The sequence below is a fragment of the Penicillium lagena genome (genome assembly GCF_028827675.1).
Source record: "Penicillium lagena strain IBT 129212 chromosome Unknown utg000005l_segment0_segment0, whole genome shotgun sequence".
Lineage (NCBI taxonomy): Eukaryota > Fungi > Ascomycota > Eurotiomycetes > Eurotiales > Aspergillaceae > Penicillium > Penicillium lagena.
Window position 1 is genome coordinate 1,235,995 of NW_026623226.1, and position 17,127 is coordinate 1,253,121.

Here is a 17,127-nt window from a genome sequence, read left to right on the forward strand (position 1 = left end):
GTGCCGAAACCGGCCCTCGACTCTTCTTTGGAGCTGCCAGCCAGCTTCCCCAGTGAGTCAGACCCCACCAATTCCCGCGGCCAACGCCATTGACTTTTCCTATATTAGCCTCTCTGAATATCTTAACTTCTCGCGACCTCTGTTGACCCTCCTTTCTTCCACCTCACACCATGGCTGCCCCGCACCGCCAACCGGAGGACGCCATCGACGACTCCGAGTTCATCGATGGCCATGTTGAGCACCACCAGGACTCCGTCCACCGGCGCCTGCGTGCCAACTCCACCATCATGCACTTCCAGAAGATCCTGGTGGCCAACCGTGGCGAGATCCCCATTCGAATCTTCCGGACAGCCCACGAGCTGTCCCTGCAGACGGTCGCCATCTTCTCCCACGAGGACCGCCTGTCCATGCACCGTCAGAAGGCCGATGAGGCCTACATGATCGGCCGCCGGGGGCAATATACTCCTGTCGGTGCCTATCTGGCTGGCGACGAGATTGTCAAGATCGCGCAGGAGCACGGCGTGCACCTGATCCACCCCGGATACGGTTTCCTGTCGGAGAACGCCGAGTTTGCCCGAAAGGTCGAGAAGGCGGGCATTGTCTTCGTGGGTCCGACCCCGGATACCATTGATGCCCTGGGCGATAAGGTCTCCGCCCGCCGGCTCGCCATGAAGTGCAATGTTCCGGTTGTCCCCGGTACGGAAGGCCCCGTCGAGCGCTACGAGGAGGTCAAGTCCTTCACCGACACCTATGGATTCCCCATCATCATCAAGGCCGCCTTTGGTGGTGGTGGCCGTGGTATGCGAGTCGTCCGCGACCAAGCTTCGTTGCGCGACTCCTTCGAGCGCGCCACTTCCGAGGCCCGCTCCGCCTTCGGCAATGGCACCGTCTTCGTCGAACGCTTCCTCGACAAGCCCAAGCACATTGAGGTCCAGCTGCTCGGTGACAACCAGGGCAACATCGTCCACCTGTTCGAGCGTGACTGCTCCGTGCAGCGTCGTCACCAGAAGGTCGTCGAGATTGCCCCCGCCAAGGACCTCCCCGTCGACGTGCGGGACAAGATCCTGGCGGACGCCGTGAGACTGGCCAAGTCGGTCAACTACCGCAACGCCGGTACCGCCGAGTTCCTGGTCGACCAGCAGAACCGCTACTACTTCATCGAGATCAACCCGCGTATCCAGGTCGAGCACACCATCACCGAGGAGATCACCGGCATTGATATCGTCGCCGCCCAGATTCAGATTGCGGCTGGTGCTACGCTTGAGCAGCTCGGCCTGACTCAGGACCGTATCTCGACCCGCGGCTTTGCCATTCAGTGCCGTATCACCACTGAGGACCCGGCCAAGGGCTTCTCCCCGGATACCGGTAAGATCGAGGTCTACCGGTCTGCCGGTGGTAACGGTGTCCGCCTGGATGGTGGTAACGGTTTCGCCGGTGCGATCATCACCCCTCACTACGATTCGATGCTGGTCAAGTGCACGTGCCGTGGCTCGACTTATGAGATCGTCCGCCGCAAGATGCTGCGTGCCCTGGTTGAATTCCGTATTCGCGGTGTCAAGACCAACATTCCCTTCCTGGCCTCACTGCTGAGCCACCCGACCTTCGTCGATGGTACCTGCTGGACCACCTTCATTGACGATACCCCCGAGCTGTTCGCGCTTGTCGGCAGCCAGAACCGTGCTCAGAAGCTGCTGGCTTACCTGGGTGACGTGGCTGTCAACGGCAGCAGCATCAAGGGCCAGATCGGCGAGCCCAAGTTCAAGGGTGAAATCATCAGGCCTCAGCTCAAGGATGCCTCCGGCAAGCTCGTCGATGTCTCCACACCCTGCCTTCAGGGATGGAAGCAGATCCTGGACAAGGAAGGCCCCGTTGCCTGGGCCAAAGCCGTGCGTGCCAACAAGGGTTGCCTTATCATGGACACCACCTGGCGTGATGCCCACCAGTCGCTGCTGGCTACGCGTGTGCGGACGATTGACATGCTGAACATCGCTCACGAGACCAGCCACGCTCTCGCCAATTCCTACAGTCTGGAGTGCTGGGGCGGTGCTACCTTTGATGTCGCCATGCGTTTCCTTTACGAGGATCCTTGGGACCGCCTGCGCAAGCTCCGCAAGGCCGTGCCCAACATCCCCTTCCAGATGCTGCTGCGTGGTGCCAACGGTGTGGCCTACTCTTCCCTCCCAGACAACGCCATCTACCACTTCTGTAAGCAGGCCAAGAAGTACGGCGTTGACATCTTCCGTGTCTTCGATGCTCTCAACGATGTCGACCAGCTCGAAGTCGGTATCAAGGCCGTTCAGCAGGCCGGCGGTGTGGTCGAGGCCACCATCTGCTACAGCGGTGACATGCTGAACCCCAGCAAGAAGTACAACCTGGAGTACTACCTGTCGCTGGTTGAAAAGATCGTCAAGCTGGGCACACACGTGCTCGGCATCAAGGATATGGCTGGTGTGCTCAAGCCCCAGGCCGCTCGCCTGCTGGTCGGCTCGATCCGCGAGCGCTACCCCGACCTGCCCATCCACGTCCACACCCACGACTCCGCCGGTACCGGTGTGGCTTCGATGATTGCCTGCGCGCAGGCTGGTGCTGACGCCGTGGATGCCGCCACCGACAGCTTGTCTGGTATGACCTCGCAGCCCAGCATCGGTGCCATCCTCGCCTCGCTCCAGGGCACCGAGCACGACCCCGGCCTCGACCTGTCGCAGGTGCGTGCCCTCGACACCTACTGGGCTCAGCTGCGTCTGCTCTACTCGCCATTCGAGGCTGGTTTGACCGGTCCCGACCCCGAGGTGTACGAGCACGAGATCCCCGGTGGTCAGCTCACCAACCTGATCTTCCAGGCTAGCCAGCTAGGTCTGGGCCAGCAGTGGGCCGAGACCAAGAAGGCGTACGAGTCTGCAAATGACCTGCTGGGTGACATCGTCAAGGTCACTCCGACCTCCAAGGTCGTTGGTGACCTGGCCCAGTTCATGGTCTCCAACAAGCTGTCAGCTGAGGACGTCGTCGCCCGCGCTGGCGAGCTGGACTTCCCCGGCTCCGTGCTGGAGTTCCTGGAGGGGCTGATGGGCCAGCCCTACGGCGGATTCCCGGAGCCGCTGCGCTCCAAGGCTCTGCGCGACCGACGCAAGCTGGACAAGCGACCCGGTCTGTTCCTGGAGCCCCTGGACCTGGTGAAGATCAAGAACGACATCCGCGAGAAGTGGGGCGCCGCGACAGAGTGCGATGTTGCCAGCTACGCCATGTATCCCAAGGTTTTCGAGGACTACCGCAAATTCGTGCAGAAATTCGGTGATCTGTCGGTCCTCCCGACGCGCTACTTCCTGGCCAAGCCCGAGATCGGCGAGGAGTTCAACGTCGAGCTGGAGAAGGGCAAGGTACTGATCCTCAAGCTGCTGGCTATCGGTCCGCTGTCCGAGCAGACCGGCCAGCGCGAGGTCTTCTACGAGGTCAACGGCGAGGTGCGCCAGGTCAGCGTCGATGACAACAAGGCATCAGTCGACAACATTGCGCGCCCCAAGGCCGACGCGAGCGACAGCAGCCAGGTCGGCGCGCCGATGAGTGGTGTTGTTGTTGAGATCCGCGTCCACGATGGCCACGAGGTCAAGAAGGGCGATCCTATTGCGGTGCTGAGCGCCATGAAGATGGTATGTTCTACTTTATTTCTTTCTCTACATTCCTTATCTATTCAGCTATACTAACTTGTGCTAGGAAATGGTGATCTCTGCCCCACACAGCGGAAAGGTGTCCGGCCTGCTGGTCAAGGAGGGCGACTCGGTTGACGGCCAGGACCTGGTCTGCAAGATCGTCAAAGCATAGAGTGTACAACCAGGCTTTGCACGAATGATACGTGATATCTGAGCGTTTATTTGGCTATTTTCCTTTTCCTTATCTTCTTTTTGGCTCTTGTTGGCTAGTCTATAAAAATGCGACGCTTGTATATGTTAGGTTGAGGAGCAGTAGCTCTACGGTATTGCCCTATAGGGTTAATTCCAATTAGTACCGATTCTGTCCCGATTATACCCACCACTGGTCTATAGAAGACCAGCGCAATTCCGTCCACTCGGCGCCAGATCTGGACCCGATTCTCGTCCCCCGCATATCCACTTTCCCCTGTGAGCTTTTGCCGATCTGCTCGTCTACCATTACCAATGGGATCCTCCCTCGGGTTCCCTTGATTATCTCGGCTAGGGTTTATCTGTGGGGAAGACGGAATGGAGAGAACCGCAATCCGTCTGGACTAGGGCAAATCACCTCACTACTGTGTACATAAACGCCATTCCCTCTCCCTCACTGACAAAAACTACCTAACACCACCACATGTGCATAGTACATATCCTCCACCCAAACAACTGCATCAGTTAAAGATGGAGACCACTCGCCGACCACGCATCCACTCCCTCGCTCACCGCGGCGTCATCCAAGGCGTCACCGTTGCCTCAGGAACCGCAACCAGCCCCGGCCCGGACTTGTGCCACTACTTCGGCGGCGTGCGCTACGCCCTCGCACCGCTGCAGCGCTGGCGGCGCTCCCGCCCTCTCCCACCAACATTTTCTTACGGCACTAAGGATGCCCCCGGGCGATGCGACGGCGGTGCGGCGCTGTGCCCCCAGCCTGCTTTCTTGGATCTCTCGCCATGGAGCCCGGACGCGTGGAGTGAAGATTGCTTTCAGTGTAATATATACGTGCCTACCGGCCCGGTGCCGGAGGGTGGATGGCCTGTTTACTTTTATATCCGTATGTCCGAGTCCTTCTTTGTTGGCAATTTGAAGCGGAATGTTGTATCGAATTGGATTGAGAGTGAAGATTGACTGACACTCCCACTTCTATTTCTATTTAGATGGCGGATGGCTTCAGTTCGGCACACCGAATAGTTTCCATGCAGAGGCGTTGCTGGGGGAGACGGATTTCAACTGTGTGATTGTCATGCCTGCGTACCGTGTGAACCTGTTTGGATTCCTGTACTCGTCTGAACTGGCGAAGGATGCTGCCTCTGTTGGGGAGACGGTAGGGAATCATGGGTTCTGGGACCAGCGATTGGCGCTGGAGTGGACGAAGGAGAATATTCACCTGTTTGGAGGGGATCCGGAGAATATCACTATCTCGGGTTATTCGGCAGGTATGTATGATGGGATTGATTGACCGGAGCATTGGGTTTATGTCATTGACGCTTGAATATTTCCAGGTGCAAACTCCGCCTTCCATCAGCTGGCTTTTGATCTTCGTCAAGCCGACGACAAGGCCATTATTCGTCAGGCATGCATCTTGTCCAATGGACCGGCCGTGCAGCCCAAGAGCCCTGCCGAGTCGCAAACCCAATTCAACCAGCTAGTCCTAGCACTGGAGATCCCACTGTCACTCTCGGCGGGGGAAAAGATAGCTCGTCTGCGGTCCATTCCTCCCGCACGACTTCTAAGTGTAGCCAAGGGAATCGAAGTACACCAATTCCGTCCAGCAACAGACACCGACTTTATAGTACCCAGCCTCTTCGAGTCCCTCGATAACGGCGATTTCGCACGCAAAATGCTCTCCCGCAACCTCCGCTTGATCCTAGGAGAATGCCGCGACGAGCGCCATCTCTACGCCACATGGTTCCCACCAAAGACAAACACCCTTTCTGGGGTGCACACTCGTCTGATAGCCGACTACCCGGAACAAATCGTCGATGCCCTCATTCCGCTTCACTACCCAGGCGGCCGTCTCCCGCCAGACTGCGCCAACTGGACCGTCGATGCCTGGGGCAAGATCTACGCGGACATGCAGGTCTACCAGATGCAGCGCGGGCTCATCCACGCCCTCACATCCAACAGCGCGGGCATTGACGCTTCGCGTTTGATTCACCGATATCGAATCGAGTTCCGGGCCAAGTGCGTCGATGGCAGCTTGCCACCTGAGTGGGGAGTTACGCACTCGTCTGACTACCCGATCTGGTTCTGGGGGAATGGTGATGTGCTCACAGACCAGGAGAAGAAGATCGCGCGCGAGGCGTTTATTGCGCCGCTGAGCCGGTTTGTTAAAGGTGCGCAGGCGGCGACCGGGCCCGATGGCTTTGGTTGGGGTGCGAGTGGGAAGAAGGTGCGCGCGTTGACCGCCGATGGGAGGGTGGAGATTCGTGAGCATGATCCCTTGTGGGATGAGGCTATTCGGGTATGGAAGCGTTTGAGGGAGGTGCGTGTTGATGCGGAGCGGTCGAAGCTGTGACGCCAACACAGACCATGGCTTGCGGTAGATCCATATTTTTAACTATAGAGCCCAGACAGATATACAGCGTTCACTTCAAACATTCTTACTATCTACCTTGTCGTCGACTATACATTTGATGCTCTGTGCTGGACCCAAACAGTAGAAATAAGGCCGTTGTACCCAGACACGTGCGTATCCCAACTCTATCTTTTGAAGGATGAACCTTCCTCTTTGTAGCAGCACTGGGAGTAGTCCATGCCCTAAGAACAGATCTGAGGATTTCCCCTGGTATTCAGGCTACGTAGCCTAGTAGCAGATTTAATAAATCTTGTCTCCTTCCTATCGAGGTTAGATGGGTGGGTTAAGTCCAGATTCGAAGCTTACGCAAAACGCGTACTACTAAAGCGTGGCAGGCGAATTGAAGACGCCTCGGATTTTACGGAGATAGTTGGCAAGCAGACGGGGCTTTTTGACCTGGATAGCACCGACTCCGTCAACGTGAACGAGCATATTGTCATGGCTCAACGAGGACAAACAGTACATCTTCATACTCACACTCGATCGCTTTTCCATTCCAGGACACAGTAAGGAGTCTAAACCCGTCGGCAGAAAGGCAAACAGGGCTATCTCGATTGTACATTAGCGGTACGTAGTAGTTCGTCTCCTGTTGCGAATCGTTGGGTACCAACAGTCAGGGGGGCACCGCTTAGAGTCAGGGATCAAGATACATCCCTGCTCACCAGGTCCAATGAGAGCCAGAACTTGATCCAACCATTCGTAAAGGTGAAATTGTAACATATGCGATCTATACAGAGCGACAACAATCCAGGAGTTCCAGACTATCTGTGTGGCTGTCTGTCCTCGAAATCCCAGCAGGGCTGTCTGTCGGCTTCAAGTCGAATATCACTCCATCGGTAGGCGCCAACCTCGCCAATCTCAAGCTGCAGTGTAACCTCCTGGCGCAGCTACTTGCAGCAAGCGGGGATTGGTCACACGCACTCAAGCCTCACAAAGTCGGGATTTTGGGGCTAGTAATGCTCTATAAAAAGACCGTCCAATCGTGCTATGGATCCTTGGCCTTTGTCTTTCCTTTCTGCCACTTCTTAAGAAACATCAGCCCTATCAAATCCATCAGCAACAACAATGGGTGCCTCACGATCAGCATCTAGATCTAACTTCGAGTTTTCTCCAGGCTCACTTCCTCAAAATAACAGGCCTGATGGCTCTTTATCTCTTTTTCAACCATCTCCAACCGGATCGAATACTTCGCCTCAACAAGGGCTTCACCTACAGCATCTTCATCTTGAGGATCCCTCTGATGGAAGCACAACAATTGATGAAGTTTCTTCAAACTACACGCTAGCTCCGACTCACCAGAGCTCCATGTATGCAGATCTGCACAACTCTACTCCCAGCCCCAGTGCCAGAGCGAAGCTTGTCCCTAAGTCTCCAAGGCGCGAGGTCAGAAGCCTTTTCGTTGCCTCCGCGTCAACAAGGACCCCTGACAAACTTTCTGTGGTAAATAACCAAGACATTGGATCTGTTTCTTCCGCCTTACCTGGTACCGAAATACCTCGGATGCCTGAATCGCGGACAGAAAACAGTGAGAATGAAGACGAGAGCAACATGCCTCAACTTGACGAGGACACATACAGCGTGCGCCAAGAGTCACTGCCTCCAGCTCCAGTATACAATCTTGGACTTCAAAATGGGCTGGGAGCTGTGAAAAAAGCGCTCGCCGGGCTTGCAAACACAATGTGCCTTTCAGAACTCGTAAACGATTCGACCACTAGTTTTTACAAGCTTCAAGAAGAAATACGACAGTTGAGCGATTTTAAATATCCAGAAACGCGTACTGTGGGGTTTATCGGGGACTCTGGTGCTGGTGTGTTTCTACCATCTAATCTAGTTTGAATGCAAGGGAATCAACTAACGTTAGATCAGGAAAAAGCTCTGTCATCAACTCGCTGCTCGATCAGCCAAACCTAGCACGCTCGGTATAGATACCTTTTCAACCCAGTCGTGTTTATTTTCTCTTCCAATCCGTTTACTGATTTCTATGTTCTATACAGAGTAGAGATGGCGCAGCTTGTACATGCGTGGTGACAGAATTTCGAAATATTGATGATGCCCACCCTCGGCCGTTCACGGTCGAAGCAGACTTCATGAGCCCAGAAGAAAGGACAGAGCTTCTTCAAGAGCTTCTAAGAAGCTTTCGTCACTTCTTTTGCCCCTCGGAGTTTCAGCAGATTACATCTTCTGCGGACAGGGAATCTCTCAGGCAAGCAGCCACCCGAGCGCAGGAAACGCTAGAATATTTGTTTCAGAACCAGCCCGAATATAGTCACGAAGCCTTCTGTAGTGAGGAAGATGGCGCTTATGATGCGCTTCTTGGTCAGCTGGAGCAGTGGTCAAGCGCCGAACTCTCTCGAAAGCCTGATGGCTTGCACACTTTCAAATATACCGTGACTGCCGATGATCTTCTAAGCTGCAAGGATCAGCTGAACTTTCTGACAGCCAACTCCCATGATAATGGCCAGCCTGTCTTGTGGCCGTTCATCAAATTGATCACGTGCGTTTGGCTTCATTTTGGGGGAATCGAACTTACTGATGGTTTTACAGAGTCTATCTGGACTCGGTCATCTTGCGGACAGGCTTGGTAGTGGCGGATATGCCAGGTATGATAATGCAGAATCAATAATTCTCGTACGGCCAGCTAATGTATTCTAGGTTTCGGAGATCTTAATTACGCTAGGGTGCGAGCTACAGAGAAATATTTACTACACAACTGCAGTGAAGTTTTCATCGTCACCGACATTGCCCGATGTTGTTCAGATCAATCCATCGACGATATTCAGACCCGGTGTGAGGGAAAGACACAACATATTGTTTGTACAAGATCCGAGGTAGACTTGTTCCTTCCATTGTTCACAACTTGCAATTTTTGACCTCGATCATAGGACGTTTCGCCTGAAGAATCTGCTGAGAATAGAGACGGAGATGCTCGACGTGTGCGTGAAATGAATGAGGAAATCAAGAAAGTTACAGACCAACTCGGTAAGGCTCGTAAGAATGTTCGGATAGCCAGCGCAGATCGAAAGCGAGATTTCGCGATGGAGCAACATCGCCTCACGTATGTCCCACCATCATCCTCTGTTGTTCATTCCCCCGCTCTTTCCTCGCTTTCTTTTCAGAAATAAGATAATAACAACAGCCCATCATATCAAAGGGAAAGAAAAGATGAGTTTGAACTACGGTAAAACGCTTCTCACTTTGTACAGAGGCTTTGGGGACTAATATATCACATAGAAGGAAACAGTTTCTTATAAATACGCGAAATAATCGAGTGATACGAGATTTGAGGAAAAAGTATCAGGAAACAAACGTCTTCTGTGTTAGCAATACACTCTACTCAGAACATCGCGATGATTCACAAGGCCAAGCAGAGGCATATATCCGCCTCAGTGGGATTCGTGGGCTACGCCGGCATTGTCAATTGGTCCCTGCAGAGGCTCAGATGCGTGCTGTATCAGCGTATATTAAGGACCAAGTTCCAGCTCTGCTAGGATCCCTTCGTCAGTGGACATTGGCCGGTGCTGATTCCGTCACGGCTGAGAGAGCAGCTATTCTTCGGAGGGTTTTGGAAGAGGCAGAAAAAGGTCTTCGTCGGGTACAGCTGTCTGCTCATTCCAGGCCGTGATATATGGTCTAACATGGTAAAAATATTCTGACAGCGAATAGGATCTTGTTTCTCGACAGTCACATATTGCTCAGACACAGACTGGCTTGACCAGATTATTCAGGGTGTCTATTTTGGAACTAATTCGTGAGTCAAAATTTGCCCCTTGTCAACCTTATAACTTGCTTCCCATCGTTGTCTCTAATAATACGCTAGAGAATTCTCAGAATGAGTGGACAGATCAATGTGTGGAAGTGAGCCAACGATGGGCATCTGTAAGGTCTTTCTCTTGATTTCGTTGGACAATATGTGTCTGAACTTAATTTTATAGTGGCATCATACGACCTATGCTGCCTTCTGTCGCAAAAACGGGACTCATTCTACCAAAGGAGCAGGAGGATATCATTGTTGGAACGATGAACTAGTTGAGCACGCACGCGATCAACTAAGTCCTAGATGGGATTCAATACGAACTTGGCTGGTATCGCAGAATGATGCATTAGAGACAGCAATCGCTGGAAGTTTTGAATCCCTTCGCATTTTATTTCAAAGTGAGTTGTAGCGTGCTTGGCTACTCTCAAAATGAAGTTGAGAATTGATCTTTTCTAGGAAATGAGTTATATGCTCCTCACTCGATAGGAAACCTTCTTGCGAGCATGGAGCCCAGACAGCGGTTTATCGTACACCAAATCCAGAACTCCATCAACCAAGTTATTCACAACACAGAGTATGCTTTTATTCTTTTAAGGTCATTGCAAGGCGCTAATACGTTCATTCAGCATAATTACGCGAGACATGCTTCAAGGTCACGACAGTTCGTTCATGGCGACCCTCATGCGTCCTGCTTATGTGTCCTGCGCCAGCGAAGGAGGTAAGCTGAGATGAACAAAGAGGCCGATATTACCTTCAACACTCTGATAACTGTATAAAATCAGGGTCAGGTAGTGATTCCAGGCGCAAAGAGATCATTCGCAACCATCTAATGCACTCACGTATATTCGCCGATTACCACAACCGCACTCGAGCAGAGTACTCTGAAAACATTCAGGGACTGTTTGATGTTTTACAAGAGAAGATTACTGAACAGGTAAACAACATCGCGAGAGATTTTCAAGCCATGATTGCAGGAGAAGGCGAAGTGCCAGAGGCTGAACAAGCCCCAGCAATGGCAGCACAACTCAAGTCAAATGTTGAAAGTGCCGAAGAGATTCTCAAGAAAGCCCAAGTTGTTTTGCAGCAGGTTTCACATCGGCACTAAACGCCCAATAAGACGATCGCGAGGTTTGTGTAACCCACAAATGGGACTGGAACAGCAGAAAGTATGCGTTGAGAATTGCTTGAGACGGAAGAAAGAAGAGACTGGTCAAACAATTCGTATACTGTGGTTTGCCTTAAGTCTATCTGATATTTTCACAACTGATATTATTTTTCCCCTACACAACGTTGAAGTCCGGGTCCTAAGAACAGACTTGAGCATTTCCCCTCCTATTCAAGCTGGCCCAGTAGCAGGTTTAATATTGTTCCCCTAAGGCGACATGGTTCGGCATCAAAGCTTTCCCCGCATTCCGGGTTACGTCAAGTCAGCCATGATCTACATCTAGGGTACGTCTCACTGGGCACAGGGTTCTATATGAAATCATGTATACCTCACGTACCCGCCGCCCTTTTTCCCATTCGGAATGTCTCCATTAGCTGACCAACCGGTCTGGACTTATGCACTGTATGGTCTCACCCATCAGCAGATAGACTCATCTATATAAGCTGGGTTCCCCTCTTCTTCTTCTATGCTTCCCTTCTTCATCTATCAGATTCACCCTCATACCATCCGGTACGTTCCACGCTTCCTCCCCATCCTAACCAAACTTCCCCCTTCAAGTGCATGTCGCGTGCACCGCCACTGTCTTCCCGTGGATATCCATCCCTCGACCGAATCAGGCCCAATGACGTCTTTGACTTCATCCCTTCCCATGAATCCATGTAATCCTTAATAATCTACATGTATCTCGCCTCTGAACCTCACTTCTCACCTACCACATTATTACATACATACCTATAGTGAACAATATCCCTGCCGCTGACTGAACATATCAAGTGTCTGTCTATATTCATCATCCTCAGACAAACAGCAACCACGGATTGCGCATTATTCGAGATCACCAATATGAGTGACAATACCAAGCGCCACTGGCACGGGAATCCCGGTGACCGATATGAGCACCTTAACGTATGGATGAATGGAGGAGCGAAGGCTCCTGCAGACCGGGCTGTGTGGGCGATGCTGCCAGGGATGGAGACCACAACTCGACGGGTACGTTTACAAGATATCCTCTCACCTTGCCCTCTCTTTTTGCACACTGAATATATATTGACCCCGATCCAGGACTCTGATTCCTCTACTTCCTCCACTGGCAGCAACGCCTCTACCAACGCCGCCGGCGGCAACAGCCCTTCCATTCCAAGCGTGAGCGAGAGACGTCGCTCCAGCGCTAGCTCCGGCGCCGCTCCTGGCCTCTTTGCCAACCTGCAAACCCAGAAACGAAATTCAGGAGATGCCAGCTTGAGCGACCGACGTGCCAGCTGGAATGAGCAGAAGCCCACAGGTAACTACTTTTCGAAGTGGTGGGATGGCTATACGCGCGGAAAGTAGGGTGCCGTCGCCGTCGTCGTTCATTTACTCGGATGAAACGAAATGAAATCAAGCCCCGAGCTGAGCTCAACCTTGATTTTGATATCGAAGAAGACGGGCTTTGGGGGATGTGTGGATGGATGTTTCACGACTGTTACTCTACTCTCTTCATGCTTGTGTTTTATTTTATCTCTTGTCATGTGAGAGCTTGCAGTTCAGTTATGGGTTTGATGGTGTCCATATCTTTGAAGGAAATTGCCCCAGGGGGAAGCATGTCTTTGTTCTGGTGGACTAGTGGTTTTTATACTTGTGTGCTTATCAAAGTCAATGCATATTGCTTGCTCAGTGACAAGTGTCTAGCTTGACTTCTCAAGCACGTAGACTGGTTGTTGGTTTTTCTTTTCTTAAAAAAAAAGACAGGATATAGACGAACAAGTTTCTTGAGTATCCGTCCAAGACAGATCATGGACCTTTGGCTGGAGGACACATCCCGGAAGTTCATGATTGGGCCGTAATGTTTGACGTGCCAGTAGCTGCCGGTCTTCGTATGCTGTAATGGTTATGTAGACTGGGTATAAATGATAAAGGTCGGGGCGCTTCGGGAGATATCCCAAAGCGCCAGTGATAGCACAAAACCTACAAACTACGCAGCCTACGATTACCAGGAAAGACATGCCAGTGATAGAGAGGGGACAGAGAGGCCATGGTGCTCACAATCCCTCCACACGGAGAGACGAGACCGACTCTTTGGGATCAAGCCAACCGAGTCACAAGCCAGACACTCGAAAGTGCCAGCCAGCCTTTTCAGCAATAGTTATGCGGGAAACAACACCTCTTGTGAAGCCTTCATTGCGAAAAGGAAACTGCGTTGCAAAAGTTGTAAGTGGTAGTGAATTCATGTCTCTAACACGCCTATCCTGGTTGCCGTGATAGTAAAAAATCAAAACACCTGCTGCGACAAGGGTCGCACGGCCATTCCACTCCTTGGGGCCGGGGTTGGTTTTTTTCAGGGAGAAAATTTTTTGGCTTCCTTCGATGCATCGTAAATCACAGCTTCAATCGGCCCCCCCTTCTCATTCATCGCACACGTTCGACGGACATTTACCGGACGATGCCGTCGAAGCGGTTCTTGAACCACTTGACAGTCTCGTTCTGGCTGATCTTGTGGTTGACGCCGATGGGGGTCTTGCAGCGACGGCGCTTGGCAACACGCTCACCGGGGCGGGTCCTAGAAAAAAAATTGTCAATCTGTGCCCTCGCCAGTCCAAGCTGATTGGTAACACTCACATGCAGCAGTAGAAGTCCATGCCGTAGATACCGATGCCGGGGTCGTACTTGATGCCCAGATCGATGTGCTCGGAGATACCGAAGCCGAAGTTGCCGGTCTCGGAGAAGTTGCGCTTCCGCAGCTCGTACTCCTTGACCTTCAGGCCACGCTCCAGAATCTCCTCGGCCTTGGGGCCACGGACGGTGACGTGCACGGCGATCTTCTCGTTACGGCGGATACCGAAGGTACGGACGGTGTAGCGGGCCTTGCCTATTCACACACACATTGATCAGAAAAAAATTCCCAGAGGGTCCAGAGCGAAGGGCATTCTTACTGTAGACAGGAGTCTGACCGCTCAGCTGCTCAAGCACCTTGGCGGCACGGGTGAGTCTGTCACCAGACTCGCCGACCGAGATGTTCAGCACAAGCTTCTGGATGCGCAGCTCGCGCATGGGGTTTGCGCTCTTGTCCTTTCCGTCCGACTGCATTCTGTTAGAATCATAATAAGAATGATGATATCCAGTGTGTGTGGACATACCATGGCGACTGTGTGTGGCGTGAAGTGGTGGTCGACGAAAGATGGAGGAAGATCAGAAAAGCACAAAAGGCGGTTTGTGTGGGCGGGTCACGGGAGGAAGCGAGCCCTGCTGAAGTAAGCTGCTGCTGAGTCATGGTGGAAGCGGATGAGTCAGCCGCTTTCCTCGAAAACCCCGTGACTACCAAGTCCCAGAGAGCTCCAGCTTTCGTTCTTGTCCAGAGGATTTCGCGTCCTGAACAGCCCCGGCAGAAGATTCCCCTGTCTACTGCATTTGCTGGTTATTTTTTGGTCATCTCAAGTCGCATTCGTGCGCACTCTCAATAGCCATTATGGCCGCCAACAAGCAGGGCAAGATGGTGAGTTTTCTGTCCCTGGTCGAACCTGCACCGTGTGCTCAATGGCTGTCGCTAACGTTTCTCCTCTAGCAAAACTTCGTGAGTTCGACTCTGACGACTTGATCGTGCTATTGGCATGTCTAACTTCTCTCTCAGATCAACTACCGGATGAGGGTAACCCTCAACGATGGCCGACAAATGACCGGTCAGATGCTCGCCTTCGATAAGGTAAACCACTTTTCTCTGGCGTGTCGGGCATTCGACTAATCCTTTCACGACTTTAGCACATGAACCTCGTTCTCGCAGACACAGAAGAATTCCGCCGAATTAAGCGAAAGTCGAAGCCGGCCGCCGGCCCCAACAACGCCCCGCTGGTCGAAGCGGAGGAGAAGCGAACCCTCGGTCTGACAATCGTGCGCGGTACTCAGGTTATTTCCTGCTCTGTGGATGGACCGCCTCCTGCAGACCCGTCTGCGCGGCTTGGCGCCGGTGCGCCAGGTGCCGCTGCTGCAACTCTCGCCGCGGGCCCCGGAATCAGCAAGCCCGCTGGTCGTGGCCTGCCGGTCGGACTGGGTGGTCCTGCAGCTGGTGTCGGTGGACCGCCACCCCCAGGAGGCTTTGGAGGGTTCCCGCCGGGTGGTTTCCCCGGAGCGCCGCCGCCTGGATTTGCTGGACGTGGAGGACCCCCGGGTGGACCTCGTAAGTTGATCTCGTGGTGTGTACTCAAATGCTTATGGATACTAACATATTTGAATTTGCAGCTGGCTTTGGTGGACCACCTCCTGGTTTTGCCCCTCAGGGCGGCCCTCGTAAGTTCCTCATGACCCAGCAGTTCTTGATACATTCAGACTGACATGCAATTCTTTTATAGCGGGCTCTTTCCAACCTCCTCCCGGCTTCCAGCCTCCTGGTCAGGGACGTGGATTTCCTCCCCCCGGGTTTGGCGGTAGGTGATCCAAGAACCTACCATGCAATATAACACGCTTTACTTCGTCGGTGATTTGTTTTACCCTGCGACAACGAAACACGCGGCTCGACGCTGGATAGAGTTGAAATAGGCTTTTCTAGTGAGAAGCAACGATATGTGTTCAGACTAGATTCATCCCGAATCTACCGGGCAAGGCGTTACGGCGCATGCGGATGGTTGTCATGGCAAGGAATGGAGAAGAAGAAAAAGAAGCCAAGAAATGATTTTTGAGATTCGTATCTGTTCAAAATAATGCTAGCTAGCCACCTATCAAAAAAACTCGTATTCCTTCTAGCCATCAACAGTCTTCTCGGGTTATGTTCCTGCTCACTAAACCTTTGCCTAAAATTGGTTTGGAGTGATGAGAATCTTTATTACTGTGTGTGCAATATATATTTCCTCACGCAAGGACTAGCTCCTGCCCAAATACACGTACCTTTAGAGTCTCTATGGCCGAGCAAATTATCTCCTTCTATTTATTCAATCTTCTCGTTGAGCACTCTTTCTGTTACCATCTTTGCAACTACTACTACTCCAGGCCCTAAATTATTGAACACCATCACGTGACCTCCCCCGTTAATTCCGCCGCAGAACCGGGCTCGGGCTCCCGGCGCTCGACCCTGCCCTCTTATTCCCCTTATCATTCCTCCAGCAATCCATCATGGCAGCTGCTATCAAGGCCATCAATGCCAAGATCCGCTCCAACAAGGTGCTGGACTATGTCTGCTCTACCCGTACGTGCTGCAACCTATTCCCCGTCCGTCCCAGTTTCCCGAAACTCCCGCTACCGACATCGGCCGGCGATAAATTGAGTCTCGCACGAGGAGAAACGGCGGAACTCTTCAAGCGGACAAAGAAGATTCCAGTCATACCGTACCTGCGCAGCTTGCTAACCATCAAATTGGCGTGATAGACTTCTGGGGCCCCGTCTCCAACTTCGGTATCCCCATTGCGGCCGTGATGGACACGCAGAAGGACCCTGAGATGTACGTGCTATTTATACTTATCCCTCCTCGATGAGTCGAGTCCTTGCAGACTGGCTGGCCGTGGCCCTTCCATTCCTCGGTTTCCACTCAAGTGAAGACGAACCGCCGAACTGACCACTGCTTCTCTCCTTGTTATAGCATCTCCGGCAAGATGACCGGCGCCCTCACCATCTACGCTGCGACCTTCATGCGCTACGCTCTCGCCGTCACGCCTAAGAACTACCTCCTCTTTGCCTGCCACTTGACCAACTTCGGCGCCCAGACAACACAGGGTTATCGGTACCTGAAGTATTGGCAGTGAGTCACACTCCCTCAGATCACTCGATCCTCCCAATCCAATCCCATCGTCGGTCCACATACATATACTGATACATTTTCTTTCTTCACAGCTGGGGTGGCCGGGAAGCTCAGATCGCTGCTCAGGGTGCTGAAGCAGGCGAGGCTGCATCGCAGGCTGGGGCGTAAAGAAGAAGAGAAGAGAAGGGAGAGAGGCTCGGTGGTGGAGGATGGTTGTACACTCGTCTTGACTCTATGCACGGCCGTCAGTTT

At 52.7% G+C, this 17,127-nt stretch overlaps 7 protein-coding genes across 7 annotated transcripts; 6 read left to right on the forward strand and 1 right to left on the reverse strand.

Annotated features, from left to right (window-relative positions):
- Nucleotides 1–170: 170 nt before the first annotated feature.
- On the forward strand, nucleotides 171–3,816 carry N7510_007187 (pyruvate carboxylase; the record flags this gene model as incomplete). Its single annotated transcript, XM_056979112.1, has 2 exons — nucleotides 171–3,644; nucleotides 3,709–3,816. 2 exons carry the CDS (start codon nucleotides 171–173, stop codon nucleotides 3,814–3,816), a joined length of 3,582 nt encoding a protein of 1,193 aa, XP_056832155.1.
- Nucleotides 3,817–4,364: 548 nt separating this feature from the next.
- Nucleotides 4,365–6,198, forward strand: N7510_007188 (putative carboxylesterase; the record flags this gene model as incomplete). Its single annotated transcript, XM_056979113.1, has 3 exons — nucleotides 4,365–4,734; nucleotides 4,838–5,116; nucleotides 5,183–6,198. The coding sequence occupies 3 exons, from the start codon at nucleotides 4,365–4,367 to the stop codon at nucleotides 6,196–6,198; spliced, it is 1,665 nt and encodes a 554-aa protein (XP_056832156.1).
- Nucleotides 6,199–7,323: 1,125 nt separating this feature from the next.
- N7510_007189 (uncharacterized protein) lies at nucleotides 7,324–11,117 on the forward strand (the record flags this gene model as incomplete). Its single annotated transcript, XM_056979114.1, has 13 exons — nucleotides 7,324–8,065; nucleotides 8,125–8,177; nucleotides 8,253–8,752; nucleotides 8,803–8,858; nucleotides 8,911–9,068; nucleotides 9,141–9,313; nucleotides 9,580–9,850; nucleotides 9,922–10,006; nucleotides 10,076–10,134; nucleotides 10,191–10,410; nucleotides 10,469–10,586; nucleotides 10,639–10,730; nucleotides 10,795–11,117. The coding sequence occupies 13 exons, from the start codon at nucleotides 7,324–7,326 to the stop codon at nucleotides 11,115–11,117; spliced, it is 2,850 nt and encodes a 949-aa protein (XP_056832157.1).
- A 903-nt stretch (nucleotides 11,118–12,020) lies between these two features.
- N7510_007190 (uncharacterized protein) lies at nucleotides 12,021–12,506 on the forward strand (the record flags this gene model as incomplete). The annotated part of the gene is made up of 2 exons (XM_056979115.1): nucleotides 12,021–12,167; nucleotides 12,240–12,506. The coding sequence occupies 2 exons, from the start codon at nucleotides 12,021–12,023 to the stop codon at nucleotides 12,504–12,506; spliced, it is 414 nt and encodes a 137-aa protein (XP_056832158.1).
- Nucleotides 12,507–13,586: 1,080 nt separating this feature from the next.
- Nucleotides 13,587–14,240, reverse strand: N7510_007191 (60S ribosomal protein uL5; the record flags this gene model as incomplete). The annotated part of the gene is made up of 3 exons (XM_056979116.1): nucleotides 13,587–13,713; nucleotides 13,773–14,022; nucleotides 14,087–14,240. 3 exons carry the CDS (start codon nucleotides 14,238–14,240, stop codon nucleotides 13,587–13,589), a joined length of 531 nt encoding a protein of 176 aa, XP_056832159.1.
- Nucleotides 14,241–14,619: 379 nt separating this feature from the next.
- On the forward strand, nucleotides 14,620–15,579 carry N7510_007192 (small nuclear ribonucleoprotein-associated protein; the record flags this gene model as incomplete). The annotated part of the gene is made up of 4 exons (XM_056979117.1): nucleotides 14,620–14,646; nucleotides 14,782–14,853; nucleotides 14,910–15,324; nucleotides 15,497–15,579. 4 exons carry the CDS (start codon nucleotides 14,620–14,622, stop codon nucleotides 15,577–15,579), a joined length of 597 nt encoding a protein of 198 aa, XP_056832160.1.
- A 674-nt stretch (nucleotides 15,580–16,253) lies between these two features.
- On the forward strand, nucleotides 16,254–17,043 carry N7510_007193 (pyruvate transporter MPC1; the record flags this gene model as incomplete). The annotated part of the gene is made up of 4 exons (XM_056979118.1): nucleotides 16,254–16,330; nucleotides 16,420–16,578; nucleotides 16,717–16,875; nucleotides 16,968–17,043. 4 exons carry the CDS (start codon nucleotides 16,254–16,256, stop codon nucleotides 17,041–17,043), a joined length of 471 nt encoding a protein of 156 aa, XP_056832161.1.
- Nucleotides 17,044–17,127: the final 84 nt, after the last annotated feature.